We start from the raw sequence: 21,059 nt of genomic DNA, 5'->3' as shown, positions 1-21,059 counted from the left end.
CTGCGCCCAAACTTATCTGGGCTCAGACATCAGGTTTCGTTGTCCACTTCAGTGCCGTGCTATCCCCTTCAGCAACTGAATACCTCTCTGAGGCGTCTGATCGGCTCAACTTCGCATCTTGTAGCAGCAGACCATTGCCCCCAGAGCGCCACATGGCTGAAAAGGAGACCATGGATCATCGCAAACGAAGACATCTGGGGGGTGGGCCTATTGACAAGGACGTTTCATTGCGCTCGATGCGTGAAGACAGTATCACTCCGAACCACGTGCTTGATGGTCTTCAGGCTATCTTGGATTTTCAACATTCTCAGTTGAAGTCATCATCTGCTGAAACAACCGCTGCAAGGTCCGTGGTCGAAGACTTCCTTTGTTCCTGCATTACAGTCCAACTTTGATTCGCTTCTTCCAAATCTTCCTTACTTTAGCCTGCGAAGGCAATGATACGACGGCCAAGCCAGTGCTGTGGCAATTTTTAGCCTGAAGCCAGGGCTGTTGAAGAAGGCCGCCTGCAGCACAGTCGGGCGGTCTCAAAGCTCAGATGTGATGGGCTGGCTATTCATTGGCTCAAAGATATGCAGCCTTCCATCGAACGGTCCTTGCCCACAACGTTTGGTTGATCCTGCTCCCTCACCGAATTCTGGTAGTCAAATGTCAGATCTCGAAACCGCTTTCATGGCCGAGCTGGTCATTTCTACTTTCGAGCAAGACATTCCGACTTGCGAGTCCAGCCTGCCCAACCGGGTCAAGAAAAGGCTCAAGGCTGGTGTGGGACCACCTACCTGGATGTTGATTGTTGGATGCGCTCCATTTGAACACCTCTCAGCCCAGCTCATTGTTCCGTATATCTCTTACTTCCAAAAGTCTCTTCTTTCCTGGACAATCATCCGCCTCTCCTGACAACGTCTCGTTCAGTCATTTGACTGTTCTGCAACCCGCAGCTCCATCGTGCTGACAACAGTGAATCTTGCGCCCACTTCTTTTAAGGGTCATCCCTGTGTACTCAACTGTCTGCTTCGAAGAGCCACCGAGAGCGGCAGCAGTCGATATTCGGGCTTAGTCGTGTCGTAACCGTCGCGCAGGTTGCTGACCAGAAAAGAGGCAACATCGATTGGGGCTTGGAACAAAAGCTTCTCTGCTAAGCAGCAGTTGAAGCCGTGCCCTCGTTCATCGCGTGGTGTCATTGTGAAGGGAGACGAAGTGAGATCAAGTCAGGATTGATGCGACAAGCAACATATACTGACCAATGACAAGGCCGGATTGGGGTCATGAAAGGTGCGAGCCTCGTCGCGAGAAGACTTTGAGCATATCCAGTGTGGTAGGCAGACCGAAGTGCCACGGCGATCTGTCCAGAGAGACAACCATCACCGGGCAAGTTGAAAGATTGTTGTGCTGACACGCCGTAGACAAACACCATTGAGCGAAGTTGCGGACCTTCGGTCGTACTCCACGGGTGTCTTGCTATTGGCAGCGAGCCCTGTTCTCAGCCTGCAGAATTTTGCCAACCAGCATAGACCTGCGCTGCTCCAGGCCCCTGTCAATCACATTCGACGAGGATCCGAGTTGAAGACCAACTGGTGGAGAAACTCTAAACAGGTCCCCCGTGCCCATTCAGCCTTGTCATTCGCTCGGTGTCGAGCATTGGGCGGCATCATGGATCCCAGTAGGTACTTCGTCAAAGCAGGAATATCTGCCCAGCTCCCTTTCACTTCCTTCATTGCCCATGTGGATGTCGAAATGAGTGCATCCATACCGCAGCGCAACTCGGCAATCTGGCTCGATATGCTCTGTGCATTTTGGGGAATGGAAAATCTCGCGGACACTGTGCATTTGTCTCGCGCCGCGGTTGCCGCCTGCGTTGCTTGACCAGGATGCCCCCGCCCGTCCTACCATGCCTTCCGAAATGGCTCTCAGATGGCAATTGTGCACGACAAGCCCCTCTCAGCCCAGCCGAAATGCATGGCCTTGTGGCAGGCTTCTTTTCTATTTATCAAATAGGGTCCTTGAACGCTTTTTCACCACTACGGGCTACTGACGTCTTGAGCAGCGTTGCTTCAGCATCCCTCTTCCTTCGAGTTTCCGATTTCATCAGAATCCAAATACCTCGGCCACGAGCGTCCCTTTCCAAATCCATCCTATCCTACCAATGATTTTTCAACAAGAAAATATCAGAGCACCTTGACGAATGGTGCTCCGACGTCAGCAGTGGCACTGCCAACGAATTCCAGTCTTGACTTCAGCGGAAGCTCGCTACTCAATGATACACAGTACGTATTCGATCCTGCTTTCCCCGTTGGATTCTGCATCTTCAACGTGTCCGCTGTTGTCATGACTCGAGCAGCTATTAGGCTGCCACAGAAAGGCGTTAAGACTTGGGCGTTGGGCATCTGCGACCTGTGTTGTCCACTCTGCAAAGCTTGCAATCTGCTGAAAAGGCGGTCCAGAAGCCTCCCGTCCTTTTCAAAATGCACTGCGCTTGCGCCACGGCCGACCCCGTTGCACCTCAAGGTTCCACATATGGCCTTGACACAATTACTCTGCAGTTCTCGTCTTACTAACCAGTGCAATCTTCTGCTAGGTATCATTCCAATTCTCATCTGTTGCTGAGTCCTCCTGATTCCACGACCGGCTCAGCAACCGTCAGTGGCAATCCTACAACTTCATCTTTTGTCTATACGACTCTCCCCAAACCGTTTCCGAGCAATGCAGGCTCAGCAGACCACTTTTCGAACGCACCTCCATCGATCCTCTCGTCCAACTGGACTGGATCTGGCATGACGGTCATGGACCGTCCACCAAGATTGTAAGTCTCATTGTTTTATTCCATCTGGACCATGTGATCGCGATTGGTATTGACTCTGGTGGCACAGTCCTCCACCTTTGTCACCTCCTTTGAACTACTCGGCAAACGGCATTCCAGGAGCTGTGCCCATGAACTCTCGACTTGTGGTTGATAGAATGTCACACACCTATCAACCCAATGGACACACTTCAATAAGTCATGGGTATCTCCAGCAGCCAACATCCAGGTTCCCGCCGGGCCCTTATTCCTCTCGCAACAGTGTTGGTCATTATTCAATAAGCGACAATTCATATTCGGGACATAACATGTCAACACCCTTTCAAGAAAATTCTGGTCCAGCCCGTCAAGATGGTCCTCCGTTTGGGGAGACGAACGCCCTTTACCCTGTACTGAACGTGCGAAACCAACACTTGGTACCTGAAATATCTGCCAGCATACAAAAAGGGTTCTTCCAAGTGGATCGCAAGTGGACTTGCTATCGCAGGAACTACTTTGCAGTCTCTTGTTCATTCTCATTCAAAAACCACGGCTCAGAAGGCCCTTTCTACCTCCATCGAAGCGGGCACGATGAGCAGATCCAGCAATTTTCTGTTTCTATCTCGGCGAAGACTGCTCTGACCGGCAATAGCGAGAGTGAAAGTCGGGGCCTTGTCCAGCATACGCCGAAGCGGGACAAGGCGACAGAGACCGTGCCTGGACGGCACCTCATTTCGCCAACACCTCCTCAGGCAATGACTGCTAATGGCGTCTATGCTGGCGCAAGCCATATATACGGCGCGCAACACCATATGTCCGCTGCAGTGATGGGGAGCTTCGGCAGTTTCGACAACCACAGCGCCAATGCCATTCCCACAACATATACCTTCGAGAGGATACAGTTTCAAAAGGCCACAGCCAACAATGGCAAACGACGCGCCCAACAACAATACTTCTTGCTAGTTGTCGAGCTGTCTGCCAATGTTGCAAGAACACCAGGCGATGAGAACTGGGTCGTCATCGCGACAAAAGAGTCAGAACCCATGGTGGTGCGCGGCAGGTCTCCTGGCCACTACAAGGACAATGGCAGACGGGACAGCCAGGCTAGCATGGGCCCCGATCGCGGAAGTGGCCACGATGGCGAGGGTAGCTCTGGGTCACTCCCTCCTCCCAGTTATTCTCATTCAATGGATTGGAACATTAGTAGTCATCGACACGGCGGACACTATGGTGGTTCCACTTATCGCCAGGCTATGGAATCGGACTTTTCGCCGGTGAGCATGGCCTCATCAAGCACTCTGGCTGGAACACCAACGGCAGGCGTATATAAGTTCGGCGGTAGCCGGGCGCCCAAATCGTCTTGCACACTGTCAACAGCTCAATCTCCTCTGACGCCGCTGTCTGAAGGAAGCGTGGACGAAGACATGATGTTTCCTTTCGGTCGTCCTATTATGGGCAGGAAGAGGTCCTACGACGACGATAATGATGAGGACCACTTGCGATTCCACCTGCCAGGTCCCTTCACAGACGGCACTGCTTCGGTGGCAGATTACTCCGCCACGCCGTACTCAAAACTGCTGTGTGCGTCATCGTAAAGCAGAGTCGCGACCCAGAACTACATTCTCGTGACTGGGCCAGCGGCCTTCAGGAGAGGACGGCACCAGGACTCTGTTGTAGAATACAGCGAATGGATTTTGACTTGACGCTTTCTTTTGTGGTATATTCCGGCGAAACAAGGTATGCGGCCGTTGACACAGTGTTGGCCAGGAGGGCGAATGTTAGAGATACCCACTGCATCAAGGTGGTGTATGGCGCATCAGCCGGCTTTGGGACTTGATGGATTTCATTCGTTTGGAACATTATTCAGTGCGAGCCGTGAAAATCAGGAGCATTGGGCGGGTCTAAGGAAAGGACGGAACAAGGGCAGATTTACGGAGGATGCTGGACACCCGCTGACAGGGCTGGGAGGAGTCGGAAACAGGGTGTGACGAGTCGAATCATGGCTAAGGTTTATGCATATGAGCGCCGATACAGGCATATGGTTGAAAGGGAGTACGGCATCACGACATGATAGGCACATAACAGACACAATACAGCTGACTCGTTCCCGAAGCACAGGGAGGTTACTTCGTAACGCGGTGGAAGCTCTGCAGAGCGGCAGATTTTTGTCGGCTTTGGGGAACACAGAGGCAGAGATCGAGATGGGCGCTGGGGGTCGTGCTCGTAGCTCCTGCTGTTTGCAGATAATCTCCTCCGGGGGCTACTCGTAGAAGGTTGGAGCAGGTCCTCTGATTCCTCCCTTCGGTTAAGCGATACTCACTGATGTTTCCACTCACACAAGGGCTTGAACAGACATGCAATTAATAAAATGCCATGACAGTTCGAGGCTCTAAAGATGTGCTCCGTGCGGCGTATTCTTCAGACTGCCATGACAAGATCCACAAGCATCTGCTCTAATTTGGATTGTTCAAGTGTGATCAGCCTCATGCGAACCTGCCCTGTCAAGGACCGCTTGGCTGCCAGCGTAGTCGCCATGGCCTATTCGATGGACCATGCAGGCCTGTAATGCTGGAAATGAGGGACGAATGTTGGCCCTTACAACCTATGTCACGAGCGCACTAGCCGTATAGCGGACTCGAGACAGGCTGGAAGCCCCGAGCGGTTGTTCGCGGCTGGGATAAGCACCCAAAGGAAGCTCTCTTGGGGCAAAGACCAAGAATGACATAGGGTAGGTCCCCGGTGCACCCTTCAAAAAGGTAATTTTGGGCCCGATGCCAATCAACTGTATCAACGACCACCCTTCGAGGACGTGGCAGGGCAGGGACCGCTAGAGTAGCGCGTCGTGGAGGAGCTGGAGACCCGTATCAGGCAAAAAGCTCAAGGACTGGACAAGAACCTTGACTAGCCATTGGATTCTTCATCCGCCCAGCAACATCCCTACCTTAACGAAATTGATATTTTCGACCTTCACGGGCCGTCACGAGGCCACCATTGCTCAGCTTTGGGCACCAAAGATATGCAGTTGTCTGATGGAAATCAACCCATGCCGGCACTCTCCAGGGCTGAGGTTTCCGCTCATCCTTCGCAGTGACGCAGTATCCGATGCTGGTCTAATGCTCCCAGCTGCAATCACCTACAATGGGGAAATGGACGTCAGTCGACGTCATGACATTGCCGGCAATTCCCTCGCCCGGAGGACTCTCTTCACACAAAGCACTTCCGAGACAGATGGCAGCCTGACGATTAAAGCAAGGAGAGGCGAGACGATGTTACACAGCGCCGGTGAAAGCCTGTCGCTTCCGCGAAGGTCGCTAGTGCACATATTTCTTGCTTCCCGGCGTGACGCACGTGGCCATTCCTGTCGACACCGACAAATTCAGCCACAAATGTCGATCAAAGCAAGTTGGAAGCCAGCTTTAAGGGCCAGTGTCCCATGGCAGGTCACAAAGTACATGCTTAGGGCACGCCACGGTCACATTGAGAGCCGCCGCGAACGCAGGGGTTGCGTTATGTATGTGGAAGATCCACTTCGTAATGGAGGGCTCAGAAAGGGAAAACCAGATGCACATCTATTGGAGAGGTTTCCGCCTTTCGGAGGCACAAATGGAATACGAGAAGCTCCAAGCACTCGCAAAGCATGCTAGAATCCGGCATATCACATATCATACTGTGATACGGAGTAACTAGACGCTTGAGATGTCGTCAAAATTGGCGAACGGAGACTCATGTCAGGCGTAAAGTCTAAAGACCTCGAGCAACGCGTGGATGCCGGGACAGACGATCGCCCCGAAATCTTCTCCAAGGCCACTTGACACTCCGAAAGTCTTAGGTTAGCGGCGGAAGGAATCTGGACCACGCAAACTTGTTTGGACCGTAGAGAGCCGAACTGTGGTCCTCGAACCTCGGATCTACCCTTGGCATCACAAGATGGGATTGTGGTGGGGATCAGGGGTGAGCAACTGGAAGCTCCATAACCTGGTAGGATTTGCATGTTTTGGACAGATCAGCCCCAAGCACGACGCAAGATGTTTTCCGGGTGCAGAAGCCGTCGATTCGAGTCTGTCGAATCGACGCACGCATCCAACACTATCGCCGTGGTCGACGAGTAGGTTCCCACACAAACTCGCGGTGAGCACTGGTTTATACCCACTATCGCTCAATGTGGGCTGCTTTTAGGGCGGATGGAAGGACGAAAGTGAGGGTCGGCATGCTTAAGCGAGGACACCAACGGTTCATACATACAAGTGACGCCGCAATGGAGCCGGGAAATGCACACCAATACCAGAAGAATTATCAAGGCCTCTCTGCTTTCTCCGCTGCAAAAGGGCCGATACCAAAGGACGCTGCGTGTGTCCACCTTTCTGCCGCACTCCACACAACCTCGAGGAGAGATAGAGATCTACGAAAGCCGCAAGAACAGCCGAGGTCGTTGCCAGCAGCGTAGCCCATATCCATAACAATGACAGCCACGGCATACCATTCGAGGGATCGTGAAAAGAGACTTGGAGATCCCGCGATCCGCGGAGTCCAGTTTGGCCTGGGCCTGTGGCATCGACGTCTGCAGACACAGTTGGCACTTGGACATACTTGTACAGACATATGGCTGGTCCTTGTCTCACCAGCCTATCGCTAGCACTGTCAAACACGGAGCGCTTCCGACCCATGAATCCAAGATCCTCTTCTCCTCCCGGTAGCCTCCAGATGATAGAAAGGCAACACTTTGCCGGATGAGGACACAACCCCGTCAGCATCAAGCAGCATCCGAGGCTCTGCAGATCCGAATGATATTCCCCAGGCTCAAGACTCGGTGAGTATAAAGGTCTTGATAGGCCGTGCGCCACCGGTAAAATAAATTCCATGGTTTTCTGTCAAGTTCGTAGTCGCATCAGATCATGGCCGGTAGAATCTGTTCTCCACGAATGGCATCTTCGCAACTTCGGCCTTCCTCACATTCTTCCGAACTTTGACGCCCACCTTCGTCCCCTTTTTGTGGAATCCGTTCTTGATGTAGCCCATTGCGATATTCGCCCCGTCCAAGCTGGGACTTGGGCAGCCGGAAGTGATGCGGCCAATGACACGATTATCGTTTTCCGGATCGACTATTTCGGCGCCTTCGCGCGCGGCGGGACCCTTTTCGATTGTGAAGCCAACGCGTCGTTCGCTCATACTCTTGGGTGATGCCAGTTGTTTGTTGATGATCTCGTGTCCGTTGAACGGAGGAGAGGGATTGTCAGTTCGGCGCGCTTTGCCCACGACCCAGCCTAGCGCCGCCATGGGCGGCGTAATGGTGTCGTTCAGATCGTGCCCGTAGAGACACATGCCCGCTTCGAGACGGAGTGAGTCACGGGCACCGAGGCCTGCCCAGCGCACCTTTGAAGTGTCCGCCGTGAGGGCTTTGGCGATCGAGGTAGCCAGCTCAGTCGCATCGCCAGATTCGGGAGGGATCGAGATTTCGAACCCGTCTTCGCCGGTATACCCGGTTCGGCTGATCAGCAGGGATGGCGTATTCATCCCGGACTCCGGCAGCGTGAGCTGTAGCCAGCGACTCGTGCCGAAGTACAGTGTGTCGAGCGATGTGTCGAGACTCTCGTCCTCGGTGTCGTTGAAGACCAGGGATTGCAGGACGGACGCGGCTTCGGGGCCTTGCAGGGCAAGAAGTGCGTGATGGTCCAGGACGTGCCAGTTTATTTTGTCACTGGAGGCGGACTTGGATTTGAGAAATTCTTCCATCTCGGACTGGATGAAGGGTAGGTCGGTCTCGCGGCAGCCGGCGTTGGTGACGAAGTAGAAGCTGTCTTTTCCGATGCGGGTGATGACAGTATCATCGACGATGCCGCCGGATTTGTTGAGCAGCACGGATAAAGACGAGTGGTGCTTTTCGATCTCGTTGATCGAGCTGGGAGTGATGGTCATCAGAAATTCCTCGGCCAGGTCGCCGGAGAGTTTGTGCTGGACCATGTGGCTGACATCGAACACCGAGGCGTGCTGACGGGTCCAGACATGGGAGTCTCGGTGAGATTGGTCGGGGTATTCGACTGGCATGGCGAAGTTGGCGAAGGGGACCATTTTGGCGCCGAGGGATTCGTGTAAGGCGTAGAGAGGGGTGTGCTGGAGACCCTCGGATGGTTTGGACGAGGCATGGCGTGCCTGGACAGTAGATTTTGTGGACGAAATTGCTAATGCTGAAGCCCGTCCGGGATGAGATGCTTGGTACGGCCGTCGTGAGCCTGGAGATAAGGATGATGCGATGCGTGACTTCGGGGAAGTGATCAAAGAGCTCATTTCTCTTATGGGAGCTTGCCGCGGTGATCTGCTAGCTTGAGAGGCTGCAGCCAAAAGCGGTCTCCATGCTCGGTGAGATGGCATATTGCTCAAGAGTCTGGTGTCTTGATTTTGCTTGAGCTTGGTTCTAGGCGGTTGCGGGATATCTACCACTTGCAATCCTCTCTCAGCATCACCACTGGCAAGGATTATTGCTCTTAGATCGCGAAGAAGTAGAGACTTCTGTGACTCTTTGACAGCTTGCTGATGCTTTCAATTTGACAAAAAGTCAATGAAACGCGAAGGGCGCAGACCTGGCCGTTGGCCGGAGACTTGAGCGGAGAAAGCCTCAGATAAGTTGATTTGACCAGGTTAGGACTAGCTTCTGCCAGCATCTTGGCGACATTTTGCGCGTCTGGGCAAAAAGTTCCTGTTGATTTTGACAGTTGAATCCTTTTCTTCCCTTTTCTCCTCACAGTCTCCGCGCTCAAAGAATCGCATTCAAAGCTCACGCACAGCGGAACCTTTGGTTTCTGCATACCATCCTAGCTTTGGGAGAAAGTCCCCGGACCACCCTACCTTTGAATTCCATTCAAAGAACGTTAGGACTTGCCGCGAGGCGCCGCCATAAAAGCATTTTCACTGCGGCTCTTTTTTTCTAAACTCTGCCTCTCACTCTCCTCTGGACACCTGGTTTTGCTGCCTCCGACCTCGCTGTCGTTTGTACTCCTCGTCGACTTCCTGACCAGTTGTCGTCATGTTCGAAGCTGAGGGATATCTGGGTGGATGAAGATATGAGTCCGCCCCTCGGGCTACGGCTAGATGTCTTGACGCGGAGAGCTGGTGACTTGGTCGTGCGAGTCACGAGGAAGAGATGGTGAGGGTTTACAATGGGTAGGTTGGAAGACAGGGGATTTGTCTCAGAGGGCCAAGAGTGCACAATTGGAGGTTGCGCAATTCGTCACATGAGTATAGTTATGCGATTGCTCTTTGCTGCTTGGAAACAGGTAGCAAGGGTAACTCGATGGGGCTTATTCTTGAGGCGCGGAAGACACCACTTTTTGGGTCTGTAGCTTATGGCAAAGCGGCGAGCTCCTGCTCGCAGAAGTCCTGTCAAAGGGACCGGACTCGTCGATGTGAAGTTGGTGGTCAGGGCGAAGTAGGTTGCAGGCGCAGTGAGAATGTCGAAGGGCCGGGATCTGAGGATGGCTTCAAATGATGACACTACAATCAATAGAGTCAAGCACTTAGGCCTCCATGACCTCGAATTGAGCATGGCTGGTCAGTGACGATCAACGATTAAATATCTCTGATGAAGCATTACAATATCCTCATTTTGTTTCACGAGCATTCTCTGAATTCTCATTTGTCATTTGCTCTTTTCCATGGCCGTGATAGGAATTGGCCTCTTCACTTTCTGGCCACCTTTCATCTCTTGGACATATTGTATCGCGTAGATTGTCACGTCCCAGACTAACGCAATGACTGTTGCGCATGCCATGCTCCAGACGTTGATGCTCACGCCTCCGTAGGGACACCTAGGAAACCCCAACAGCCACTCGATATACCATGGGAACCAGCCGCGAGGATATGTGAACACTGGCGTTTTGGCGTGCCAAAATTGTAGACCAAACCGCAACCCACTTGTGCATAGCCAACGGATAGCAGTTGCTTTGGTGTCGAATGAGGCTCGAGATGATGAAACGGCGGCAGCTACAAACCGATGAATTTAGCGCAGGGCCTCCTGAAGTTTTGCACGATCCGACTTACCTTTCTGATCATGGTCTGCCATAGCCTTGTCGTGTTGTCGCCGTACCTTCGCCCACCTCGAAAACTCATCCTGCGCGCTGATTGCGTTCATTTCTCGCTTTAATCGAACCACTTCCTTGCGCAGGCGGATTTGTTCTTGAATGTCGCGCGAAGACTGTATAGGGAGTCGACAGTAGATTTGCCATAACTAGAACTCATCGTCAGCAAGAACGTTGTAAAGGTGAAAAGGATAGTCGCATACCAGGTCGTTAATCGGTTTGGAGCCGATGGTCAAGATGAGGTGGCAGAAGAGCTGGATCAGGAAGACGACGACCAGAAGGGACAACATCGTTGCAAAAAATTGACTCTTGTCAATTAACTATCATCTGCGAAATAACTGCAGCAGAAGCAGAAGGTCCCTGTGAATAAAGATAGGTCGTGGGAACGAGGACCTGGCCCGTTTGTTCCTCTGGATTCCCCTCTAACAAGACCGTTGTGCTACTGTTGGATCACGAGTCAGAGATGACGTGACTTGTTCTTCCCGATGACTCGAGTATCTTCTCCGTTGCGCTTTGTTTCTTGTTCAAAGTTGCACTTTCCTGCCAGTCAGATAGTCCAGAATTAATAGCGGAGATGGCTGCAGTCGAGCCTGGGGTGTGAGATGATGCAGATTGGTCAAAGACATGTCCGACGGTGCTTGATCAAAACCGACTTCGGGAGACTCCTTGCTGCACTATCCGGTATGCAATTCTGAGCTCTCTTCCAGTCGAGGTAAGATATCTTCATTTCAAGTTTTATAGGCTTGTCTGCCTCTCTCTCTTTCAATGACAGGGTTCTCATAGACACCGAATGCTACTGCCAGTATATTTAATCAACAATTGAAAGGACGTCCCATGTACACCTCCGCAATGTCTCGAGTACGACAATTCCTTTCTATTACAATAACAGATCTCCGTTCTGCGCAAAATTGGCCTGTGGATTAAGAACCTGCTGCGGCGCGTTCTGGCTGACGACATAGGGATTTCCACCTACACCGTTTGCAACAGGGCTGGTCAAGATATCCCCGCCGCTATTATCGCTTAGGCTGAGGTTCTTGAAGTAATCGTCCGCTGCTTTGATCGCATCTTGATGGCCTGGCAAAGGCGTGCCGCCAGGTGTTGTCGCTGCGGTGTTCAACGACACGGGATTGACAAGATTCATTCCTGGCGAGCCAAGTGCACGATTGAACTCCTCCTTTCGTCGCTGTAGGGCAGGCGACTCTTGCAAGCGCCGCGGTCGGGCAGCGCGAAAGACCTGCTGCACCGGTTTCAGGTAGATTGTCGCCAAGGTGCCGATACCCAGGCAAAGCTCCTCCAGGGTGGTGGGATCCAGCTTCTCGCTTTCCGCTGTGATGGGAGGCTTGATACCCATGACGACTTTCTTCGCCGCTGCCGGGTCCGTGGATAGGAGGCGCCAATACATGAAGCCTCGATCCCGCAGGTCTGGGTCGTCTGTCTCTTCTGTACACCATTTCAGGACTTGTGGCACGATTGAGGAACCTTTTGTTGGACGGTGCAGGAATAGTTTCACGGTAGCAGTCAGTAGGGCCAGCTGCACTTCAATGGGCTCTTCGTGGAAAGTCGACAGGTAGTCTTGAAGCAGTGTATCGGCGTTATCGATGCGATCTGCGTATTCGCCAATGATCCAGATGATGGCAGCCTTGGCTTCGGGTTCGTCGAGCTCGTCGATCTGTCCTATCACAGTCGAAATGACGGACTCATATTGATTGGGGTATTTGCGGAAAATGTTCTTGATGACGACGGTCGCTTCTTGGACGATGTAGGGAATCTTGGCGTTGACCAAGTCGAGAAGGGTGTCGATACATTGACGAGCTGCGGGTTCGATTTTGATGGCGAGTTTGCCAATTGCTCGGACAGCTTTGCGGACGAATTGGACGTCTATTTCTGTGGCATACTCTCGTAACTCGTGTAGGACGACGGAAATATTGTCTTTGTTGGCAAGCATGAAAATGAGCTCCAGTTTCGTTACTTTGACGTAGATTGGATCGTTGTATTTGCAGAAAAAGACCCGAATGTCGTTCTGTAAGACTTCGGGTCGTTGTTGAAGAATGAGAATGGCATTTCTTAAGGCAAGATATTGGATCTCGGACGGTTTGGACAGCAGCGTAATCAGAGGTGGTGATAGTTTGCGCGCGAGCTCGTCGACCTTTTTCTGGTCTGAGATGTAGTTCATCAGGTACATGATGACTCGGATGCAGGTGAGCACCACGGCAGAGTTGGAGTGCGACAGTCGAGAGGCGATTCGTTCCGCCAGGAGGAGGGCCTCTCCTGACTCTTGTGGCACATATGAGATAAGCGCTTCAAGGACATATGTCTGTGACCACTCATTGCAATCGGGCAATATGGCGACAATCTTCGACGCACTTGAATAGTCAATGGTCAATTTGATGTTCTCGCTTCTTTCCCAGATATCTTGGAGTGCGGATAGTGCGCAGGCAACGACTGTTGGGTTGTCGTCCTTAAGCATTCGGTTGAGTCTATCGATCAAGTCTGAGCCTTCGACCATTCTTTTGTCGTGGTCGTAGATCTTGGCCACGGTGATGGCTGCTGTCTTTCGAACGTAGGGATCCTGATCTGTCATCAACTTCTTCAGGGGAGTAATCGTGCCTTCGACAAATTCGCGAACGTGAATATATGATATTGTCCTCAATGCCAGTGCTCGAATTAGTGGATTTGGATCTTGCATATCCTGTCTCCGTCAGATAGACCTGCTGAGTGGGAAAAGAACTGCTTACATCTTGTAGAAAGGGTAGAGCTCGGAGAGCAACATCTGGTTTCAAACGGGCATAATGTTGTAGGTACAAGAAACACCTACATCCGTCAGCAGGGGTTGCAACTCCAGAACGAGCAGACGTACATCTTCTTGATCTCGAGTACCGGTATCTGCATACAGGCGACGATGTCGGGAAAGAGAGCGACCATGTCGTTGTTACTCATGGTCATGTTGGCAACGATCTTCTTGAGCGCGTTTTTCTTCCCAGAATGATTTTTGTCCTTTTTGCCCGGGTTGATGAGCTCTTGTCGTAACTCAGCGACTTTGCCCTTTAGCCTGTGTAAGCAGGCGTTCCTTAGATAAATACATGCGGCTCCTCTAGAGGGTACGTGTGTCCTAACCTCCATTGACGCACTTGGGCTGATCAAGGAGACATTCCTTGTCCCCTTCGCACAGGACTGAAAACAAAGGAAACATCAGGAAACACGGAATTTGACTTACTCTGGCAAAGAGTTTCGCGTCCCCATGGCCGGACGACATTCTCGATATATCGTTCTCCCAGCGGGAACAAGAGTAGTCGAAGTTGACCCGCTGTCGGTGTCAGGTCTGGCAAATTCCTTCAGTGTACGTAGGTACATCAACACTGTGTCACGACATGGCTACCAGCGGACTGCCATCGACTAGTAGACGAGTGTTGACAAAGGACTAGAACATTTCGAGAATTAGAGGTGCTCCAGACAAATGTGAATGTAGGCGGAAAGGAGTCGAGAGGCACATCTGCTCGCTTACTCAGGCCAAGCGCCGGAGGCTACAATTTCCGTTCCGTTATGTTGCTTGGTTGTTAAACTGCGACCTTCAATCACCTACCTAGGTACGGAGTACTGAAGTCCAGCATCCTGCGTTCTCTGGCCGTAAATCACCATCGAATCAAGCACAATGGATCACACACAGCCGAAATGGGTTGTTGAACTTAACAGTGGTCTTCCTTCGAAGCCGAAACATGCCCACAGCATTCCAGACCCTCCCGGCTTCTCGTCCTCGAAATCAGCGGCCGGGAAACAGGTCAGCAAGAACCCAGATCATATGAGAAGTTTGGCTTACACCTGCTAGAAATCGCAAGTTTCTGCAAGGAAAGGACCTACACCTGAAGAGACCGAAACCTTGAAGCTAAAGAAGGCTTGGGAGATTGCACTGGCGCCTGCGAAGCAACTGCCCATGCAGGCTATCATGGGTTACATGTCCGGCAACTCTCTACAGATATTTTCCATCATGATGGTTTGGATGCTGTAAGCTACATAACCTGCCATCACGGCTCGGGCGGCTACTGATCTAGTACAGCTTCAAGAATCCAATTCAAGCTATTACGCAGACCAACATGGCATTTTCCAAATTCGAAAGCGTAGGCACACGTTCGCAAATGCTGGGTGCCAAAGCAGTTTATGTCCTTATGCAGTGCCTCTTGCTAGGCCTAGGGATATACAAAGTAAACAGCATGGGCTTGTTGCCTACAACGAGGAGTGACTGGTTAGCATGGGAGTTCGAAAGACAACCGCTCGAAAGAGCATACTTTGCTTTCGGCGGATGATGCCACAGCGCCTTACACCCTCGGTCAAGCTGAATGGTGATGACTTCGGCTGCGCAATATCCACGAAATCCTTTCTTCTAGCTCCGTGCGGCATGCTTCTTTGTCGACGATTTGGGCTGTGAGCTCCTCGCCCCCAACCCCACTTCAGCACGGCATCGCAGCACTACAAGCTAGAATCCCGATAACTTGCATCAAGCGGGGACTCTGGGGTTAGTCGCTGCCTTGGTGCCTAGGAATCATACTAGCACAGCTTCAGCTCATCACCACCATCACATTAGGCTTGGATCCTTTCGTCGCAGGAGGCGGGCCCTGTCATGGTGCTCTCAATCATAACATCTTCTTGGTCTCCAGAACGTCAGACTGCGTATTGTCATCTCAGGGGTTCTGGAAGCGGACTTTGCGCGGCTGATGACCCTCGACGGCGTTCTGCTGCTTCGGTTTCAGGGATGGAGCCTTCGGAATAGCGTCGCTCGACTTCTCGACAAGTGCAACAGAGTTGTCAGCGCGATTGACCTTGAGTTCGCCGCGCTCAAGGGAAAGTGCCTGCATTTTCTCTGCGACATCGTCATCTGCTGCTTTGGCGAGCGAGAGGGACTAGTGGTAGTTAGCGGACCTGATGCCCGGAAAAAGCAAGACTCGTGGGTAACATCCTTCAGGTGACTTACATTGAGCGACTCCACAAGATTGTCAGTACCAACTTCGTCCAAAAATTTGATGTCAACAGCTTTAACGTCTCTCAACCAAGCTGGCTCCGTACCGAGTTGAGCGCGAACGAAGGCCGTTCTTTCTTGACAGAGTGGTGAACACCATTTTTCCATTTCTGCCTTGTTGACGAGTTTGAAGTCTTTGCCACCTTTCTTGTTCCACATCAAGTCACCGTTATGCGACAATTTCTGGTTTGGTTTGGGACAGAGAGCGTAGCCGCATCTGTTGTCTACATTTCGTTCGTAAACGAGGTCGTCCAGATCAGATGCTTGGAACAGCCCTAGGCATTGCTTAAATAGAGAGGCATCTGATAGTTGTGGCCTTGCTGGATCGGCATCTGTTTTTGATGGTAGATCGAATGCTTCAACGATCAAGTCAACAATACGGGATTGTAGTCTCTTCCTGTCCTCGATATCGGTAGCATGGCGAAGAACTGTAGAACGGATGCGCTTTTCGGCTTCGGCTTTTGACATGTTGGTGGTCATGATTTCCCACTCATGTCGTCACTCGACCTCTGCCAAAGGTGATTGAGAATGAGGAACACCTGACCAGGCGTTGATGTGTATGTCGAGGCGCAAACAGTTCCTCGACGAAGGATCGCGGCGAATTTCTAGCGTACGACCTCTAAACCGAAGGCGGCCTGATGTTGCGGCGGTCTCTGAACTTCTGCCCCACGTCGCCAGGTTGTCGAAGGCCACTTCTAACCAATTAATGCCACATTGCCGACCAGCTACTTTGTCCTTCACCGTCTCACCTCTTCACCAAATTCTCTTGTCAGACGTTCAGGTGATCGATTGCAGAGCCGGGACATCCTCACCCTGTCGTATTACCCTCAGCTTGGCAGCGAACGTGATTAAGGTGGCGCAGGTGCTGCGTCACCGGTCTGATCGGGTAAGATCATTGAACCTTCAAAGCCGCCGCAACGCAACAACCTCGCCTGTCGTTGGAGCGCCAATTCACAAGTCAGGATGCCTACGGTACCGTTCAAGGTCAAAGCGGTTTTTGAGTACAAATCGGAAGAGCCGGACGACTTGAACTTCGAGAACGGCCAGATAATCACAGTCACAGCAGAGGAGGACGAAGACTGGTATGCCGGTGCATATGTGAACAGTTCAGGAGAGAAGATAGAGGGCATATTTCCGAAGAACTTCGTCGAGAAGTACGAACCGGCGATTCCTACCCGTCCCTCAAGAGCCCCTAAGCGTGCGCCTGCTCAAGATGCTTCGGAACCTGTGCCAGAACATTTGCCGGAATCTCCAGCACCGCAGGCTGTCCTTCCTGCAGTTGAACCTGTACACCCGTCGCCACTAGAAGAAGCAGGCCCTCCCAAAGAGCTCTCCGATCGTCTACACCTTGTCAAGGAGGAAGCACCTGAATCTTCGTCTGCACCTAAACCGGCGGCACCTCCCAGCCCAACTAGCACCTTGAAATCTCCTCCACCCCCTTCAACCTCGAAGCCTCCTCCACCTGTAGCCGAAAAGCCAACCTCAAGCTCCTTCAAAGACAGAATTGCAGCATTCAATAAGCCTGCTGCAGCTCCTATCACTCCTTTCAAGCCTGGGGGCGGTGCCGGCACAGGCTTCATCAAAAAGCCCTTTGTTGCCCCTCCTCCTAGCAGAAATGCCTATGTCCCACCACCCCGTGAACAGCCGGTGCAGAAACCGTATCGTCGGGAGGAAGAAGATACAAGTTTGCATGAGCAGGAAACGAATGAGAAAGCAGAACACCCTGTTGCGCAGGAGGAACCTGAGGCTGAAGATCAACCCAAGCCACAAAGTCTGAAAGATAGAATAGCCCTGCTTCAGAAGCAACAATTGGAACAAGCTGCCCGAAATGCCGAAAAGAAAGATAAGCCTAAGAAACCACCAAAGAAGCGAGTCGAGCCTACGGAGACCATCGAAGAGCCTGCACCAGCGGAGCCGTCAGTCCCAATGCCGAGTACTGACGACGTTCCTCGCCGTCAATCCGTTGAGCTTGCCGAGGATGAGAGCGATCGGGCTCCCCCATCGCGTCGTGCAACAGGTTTGACGGGCGTCACACCGCAGCCTCAACCGGTTCGCGAACTCGTGAGCGACACGAATGACGCCGATGACTCGGGAGCTGGTGATGACGAAGACGCTCAGGAGACGTCTACTGAGGAGGAACGACCAAAATCAAAGGGCGTTGATAAACGGATTGTAGAGACAACCAAGCAGCCGGCGGCCGACGAAGCGGATCAGGAAGATGATGAAGAGGAGGACGACCAAGAAGAAGAGGAAGATCCTGAAGTCCGTCGAAGGAGGGAACTCCGTGAGAGGATGGCGAAGATGAGCGGAGGGATGGGAATGATGGGCATGTTCGGGCCACCAGGGGGTATGGGTTCAGCTGGAACGAGGAAGCCAAAACCTGCAGAATCCACAAAACCCTCAGAAACCCAGCCTCAGGAGGAGCCGCAAGAGAGAGCTGCACCCATTCGAATCATGGCTCTGCCAGGGATGTCTAACGCAGCGCCGACGCGACACGAAGAGCCTGCGGAGGACAGCGGTGATGAGGACACTGCGCAACCTACCCCCCAAGAGTCCGTAGCGCATGGCGACCATAATGACCATGTTCCTCATCCGTTAGAAAGACGCTCTACGGACAGGCCTGCTCCACCGCCACCTCAGGGTAGGTACACCCAAGTTTGATTTTGGGGATTCGCTAATGTTCTATAGACCGAGCCGCACCTCCCGCACCTCCTCGCGAGACTAGAGTTGCTGCAGCAGCGCCGCCACCACCGCCTGCTGCCACAAGACCAATGCCTCCTGTACCTCAGTCCCCAACTTGTAGGTTATCTTCCGTGCTGGGTTTGGAAGTTACTGACTCGCTTAGCCCGACCTCCGCCTCCCCTGCCTCCGGCAGCCCCTACATCTGGTGACGCCCGTGCTGACGACGAAGACGACGGGGAATCAGACTTATCCGAGGAAGACAAGATCCCAATGAAATCACCAGGTGCAGATACGCCGACCAGCCCATCTGGCGTCCCACCTCATCCCCCTTTAAGGGTTGCCGAGTCTCCGAACCTCGAGACAAATGATTTCACAACTGCCCCAGCCGCAGACAAGCGCACGAGTCGTCCTCCGCCTCCTGTTCCTGTGAGCCCAACGGCTGCAGCTCCTCAGACAAGAGCTCCACCACCCCCGCCTCCAGGTTTCCCGAGTCGCCGATCAACAAGCGATTCACGTGGCCTGAATGTGCCTCAACCTCAAGCGGCTGATGTCAGTGACGAAGACGAGGTCACTGAGTACGATGGAGACTATGACACCGATATCGCCTCCAGTGCGAAGCACAAAGACGCATTGAAGGCCCATAATCGTGACTCAAGTCTTGACGAGGGAGTCCTCACCGATGATGCCATGAAGTCACCAAAGAACCTGCCCACGAGGGCTGCACCTCCTATGCCTCCCGTTCCTGCGCCAGCACCCCGAGAAGTGCCGCCGCCATCCCAGCCTGTTCCTAACCGAAGGAGCTCCATGGATGCTCCTCGTGCGGCTCCTCCGCCAGTGCCTCCATCTAAAGGAGGCGATGATGAGGAATACGACCCATACCGGTACTCTGCACCCCACCACGGCCCATCTGCACATCCAAGCAGAAATCAGTACTCAAACAGACTACAATCGCCAAAGGAGGAGCTTGAAGAGGAAGACTTGTATGGAGCAAGTTCCCCACAAGGTTATATGCGACCCCATCCAGCTGAAAGAAGTGCCCCACCACCTCCTCCGGAGAGGACCGAATATACTCAGCCTTCTACGGGCTTCGCCCCTCCCCCGCCATCCGGATCACCGCGAGGATCTCTTGACGTCAAGAGATCCGGCACAGTCTCGCGTCGTTCGATAGAGCAGTCGCGCACAAGTAGTGAACAAGGTTATATCGCTCATGATCTGGATCTGGGGAGAGGTACGATGTGGTGGACGCAAGACAATATGCCACCCCCTTCATTGCAAGGACGATCAGATGTCCTGTTTGAGATGGAGTCCTCGTCTTCCACTAAGCGCGGAGGCCGAAACACTATCTCGAAGGATGTCTATGTTCTGTATATGGACTATTCCCAGACGACTATCAACGCTAGTTTTGACGCGGTGGATCCATCGCACGTCACCTTGGAGCAGAAGCATGAGCGACCGCCGCCGCCACCTAGGCGGGATCAACTTGAAAATGCGTCTGCACAGTATGGCACTCAGATAGCAAAAGCTGCTGCTGGCATGGTGGGTTCATCTGTCGCGGATGGATCTGCTCAAGGGCTTGTGCATGAACTTTTGAGGCCGCATTCGACGGCACTCTTACCGATTGGGTCGAGGGCTTATGGTGCTCTGGTCTATGCTAATCTGGGCAACGCCTCGACGCAACAATACGACGAGATTCGCCCTGGTGACATTGTCACATTCCGCAATGCCAGATTTGCGGGACATAAGGGCAGTCTGCACGCGAAGTACAGCATGGACGTGGGCAAGCCTGAGCACGTAGCTGTCGTGGCGGAATGGGACGGTACAAAGAAGAAGATTCGAGCCTTGGAGCAAGGAAGGGATCTGGAGAAAGGCAAGAAGCCAAAGGTGAGAGAGGAGAGTTTCAAGGTCGGAGACCTGAAAAGCGGAGAGGTCATGGTCTGGAGAGTCATGCCTCGGACTTGGGTTGGTTGGGATGCAGGCAAATCATAAGCCTCGAGGATGGGATGTTGCGCGAGCTTTTCGCACGATATGACGATCTGTTCTCCTATGGAGCATTGTAGCGAGACTGGAGAAGAAGAATAAAGAACTTTCACTCATCATCTACTCTGGTATCGGCGAAGAAAGTACTTGGGCATACTCCTCCTACGCTGATAAGGGCGAATATTCCGTGTTACGCCCACCTACTGCCGTGTTTTACAGGTAGATAGTGTCTGTTCCTGAGCAGGCAGCCGTTCTCAAGCTCACGCAATCCCGCCCTTACGCCCACTGCTGATCCCTTCCTCATCCTCAGGACGTACCAGGTGTGTACCATGGTATGGCATGATGATCGTCACTAGACAAGGAGGATGGTGTCGCTTGATCACCAATCATGCTCAAGTATCTCCACCGCCTTTTTGGCATCATCCATGAAGTATCCAGACTCAAATTCGACCTCGATTCTCTTTGTGAAGTTCTACAGACCAGCTGAGCGGTTTTCTTCTCGAGAGAGACCAATTCTATTTTGAGCCACCTTCTCGGAAGCGGGTCG

The 21,059-nt window shown here is 52.6% G+C and overlaps 7 protein-coding genes across 8 annotated transcripts; 3 read left to right on the top strand and 4 right to left on the bottom strand.

Moving 5' to 3' along the window:
- Window positions 1-2,780: 2,780 nt before the first annotated feature.
- On the top strand, window positions 2,781-4,371 carry PV05_04431 (uncharacterized protein; the record flags this gene model as incomplete). Its single annotated transcript, XM_013460831.1, has 2 exons — window positions 2,781-2,800; window positions 2,868-4,371. 2 exons carry the CDS (start codon window positions 2,781-2,783, stop codon window positions 4,369-4,371), a joined length of 1,524 nt encoding a protein of 507 aa, XP_013316285.1.
- Window positions 4,372-6,991: 2,620 nt separating this feature from the next.
- On the bottom strand, window positions 6,992-9,336 carry PV05_04430 (glycine cleavage system T protein). The gene has a single exon (XM_013460830.1). The coding sequence runs from the start codon at window positions 9,140-9,142 to the stop codon at window positions 7,667-7,669; it is 1,476 nt and encodes a 491-aa protein (XP_013316284.1). The 5' UTR covers window positions 9,143-9,336; the 3' UTR covers window positions 6,992-7,666.
- Window positions 9,337-10,310: 974 nt separating this feature from the next.
- PV05_04429 (uncharacterized protein) lies at window positions 10,311-11,235 on the bottom strand. Its single transcript, XM_013460829.1, has 3 exons — window positions 11,049-11,235; window positions 10,808-10,994; window positions 10,311-10,750 (listed from the first exon to the last, which is right to left on the bottom strand). Exons 1-3 carry the CDS (start codon window positions 11,133-11,135, stop codon window positions 10,407-10,409), a joined length of 618 nt encoding a protein of 205 aa, XP_013316283.1. The 5' UTR covers window positions 11,136-11,235; the 3' UTR covers window positions 10,311-10,406.
- Window positions 11,236-11,487: 252 nt separating this feature from the next.
- Window positions 11,488-14,291, bottom strand: PV05_04428 (uncharacterized protein). Its single transcript, XM_013460828.1, has 4 exons — window positions 14,060-14,291; window positions 13,703-13,887; window positions 13,581-13,656; window positions 11,488-13,534 (listed from the first exon to the last, which is right to left on the bottom strand). Exons 1-4 carry the CDS (start codon window positions 14,096-14,098, stop codon window positions 11,723-11,725), a joined length of 2,112 nt encoding a protein of 703 aa, XP_013316282.1. The 5' UTR covers window positions 14,099-14,291; the 3' UTR covers window positions 11,488-11,722.
- Window positions 14,292-14,418: 127 nt separating this feature from the next.
- On the top strand, window positions 14,419-16,200 carry PV05_04427 (uncharacterized protein). The gene is made up of 3 exons (XM_013460827.1): window positions 14,419-14,620; window positions 14,669-14,844; window positions 14,897-16,200. The coding sequence occupies exons 1-3, from the start codon at window positions 14,495-14,497 to the stop codon at window positions 15,141-15,143; spliced, it is 549 nt and encodes a 182-aa protein (XP_013316281.1). The 5' UTR covers window positions 14,419-14,494; the 3' UTR covers window positions 15,144-16,200.
- On the bottom strand, window positions 14,861-16,655 carry PV05_04426. 2 transcript variants are annotated; one of them, XM_013460826.1, is made up of 3 exons: window positions 15,809-16,655; window positions 15,126-15,737; window positions 14,861-15,063 (listed from the first exon to the last, which is right to left on the bottom strand). In XM_013460826.1, exons 1-2 carry the CDS (start codon window positions 16,331-16,333, stop codon window positions 15,519-15,521), a joined length of 744 nt encoding a protein of 247 aa, XP_013316280.1. In that variant the 5' UTR covers window positions 16,334-16,655; the 3' UTR covers window positions 14,861-15,063; window positions 15,126-15,518. The 2 variants fall into 2 exon arrangements, with proteins under 2 accessions (XP_013316280.1, XP_013316279.1); XM_013460825.1 differs by having other exon boundaries at window positions 14,861-15,737.
- PV05_04425 (uncharacterized protein) lies at window positions 16,562-20,686 on the top strand. The gene is made up of 3 exons (XM_013460824.1): window positions 16,562-18,494; window positions 18,542-18,652; window positions 18,699-20,686. Exons 1-3 carry the CDS (start codon window positions 16,817-16,819, stop codon window positions 20,519-20,521), a joined length of 3,612 nt encoding a protein of 1,203 aa, XP_013316278.1. The 5' UTR covers window positions 16,562-16,816; the 3' UTR covers window positions 20,522-20,686.
- Window positions 20,687-21,059: the final 373 nt, after the last annotated feature.

The sequence above is a fragment of the Exophiala xenobiotica genome, assembly GCF_000835505.1.
Source record: "Exophiala xenobiotica strain CBS 118157 unplaced genomic scaffold supercont1.3, whole genome shotgun sequence".
In the NCBI taxonomy this organism is placed as follows: domain Eukaryota; kingdom Fungi; phylum Ascomycota; class Eurotiomycetes; order Chaetothyriales; family Herpotrichiellaceae; genus Exophiala; species Exophiala xenobiotica.
This window is presented reverse-complemented; position numbering and strand designations above follow the sequence as displayed.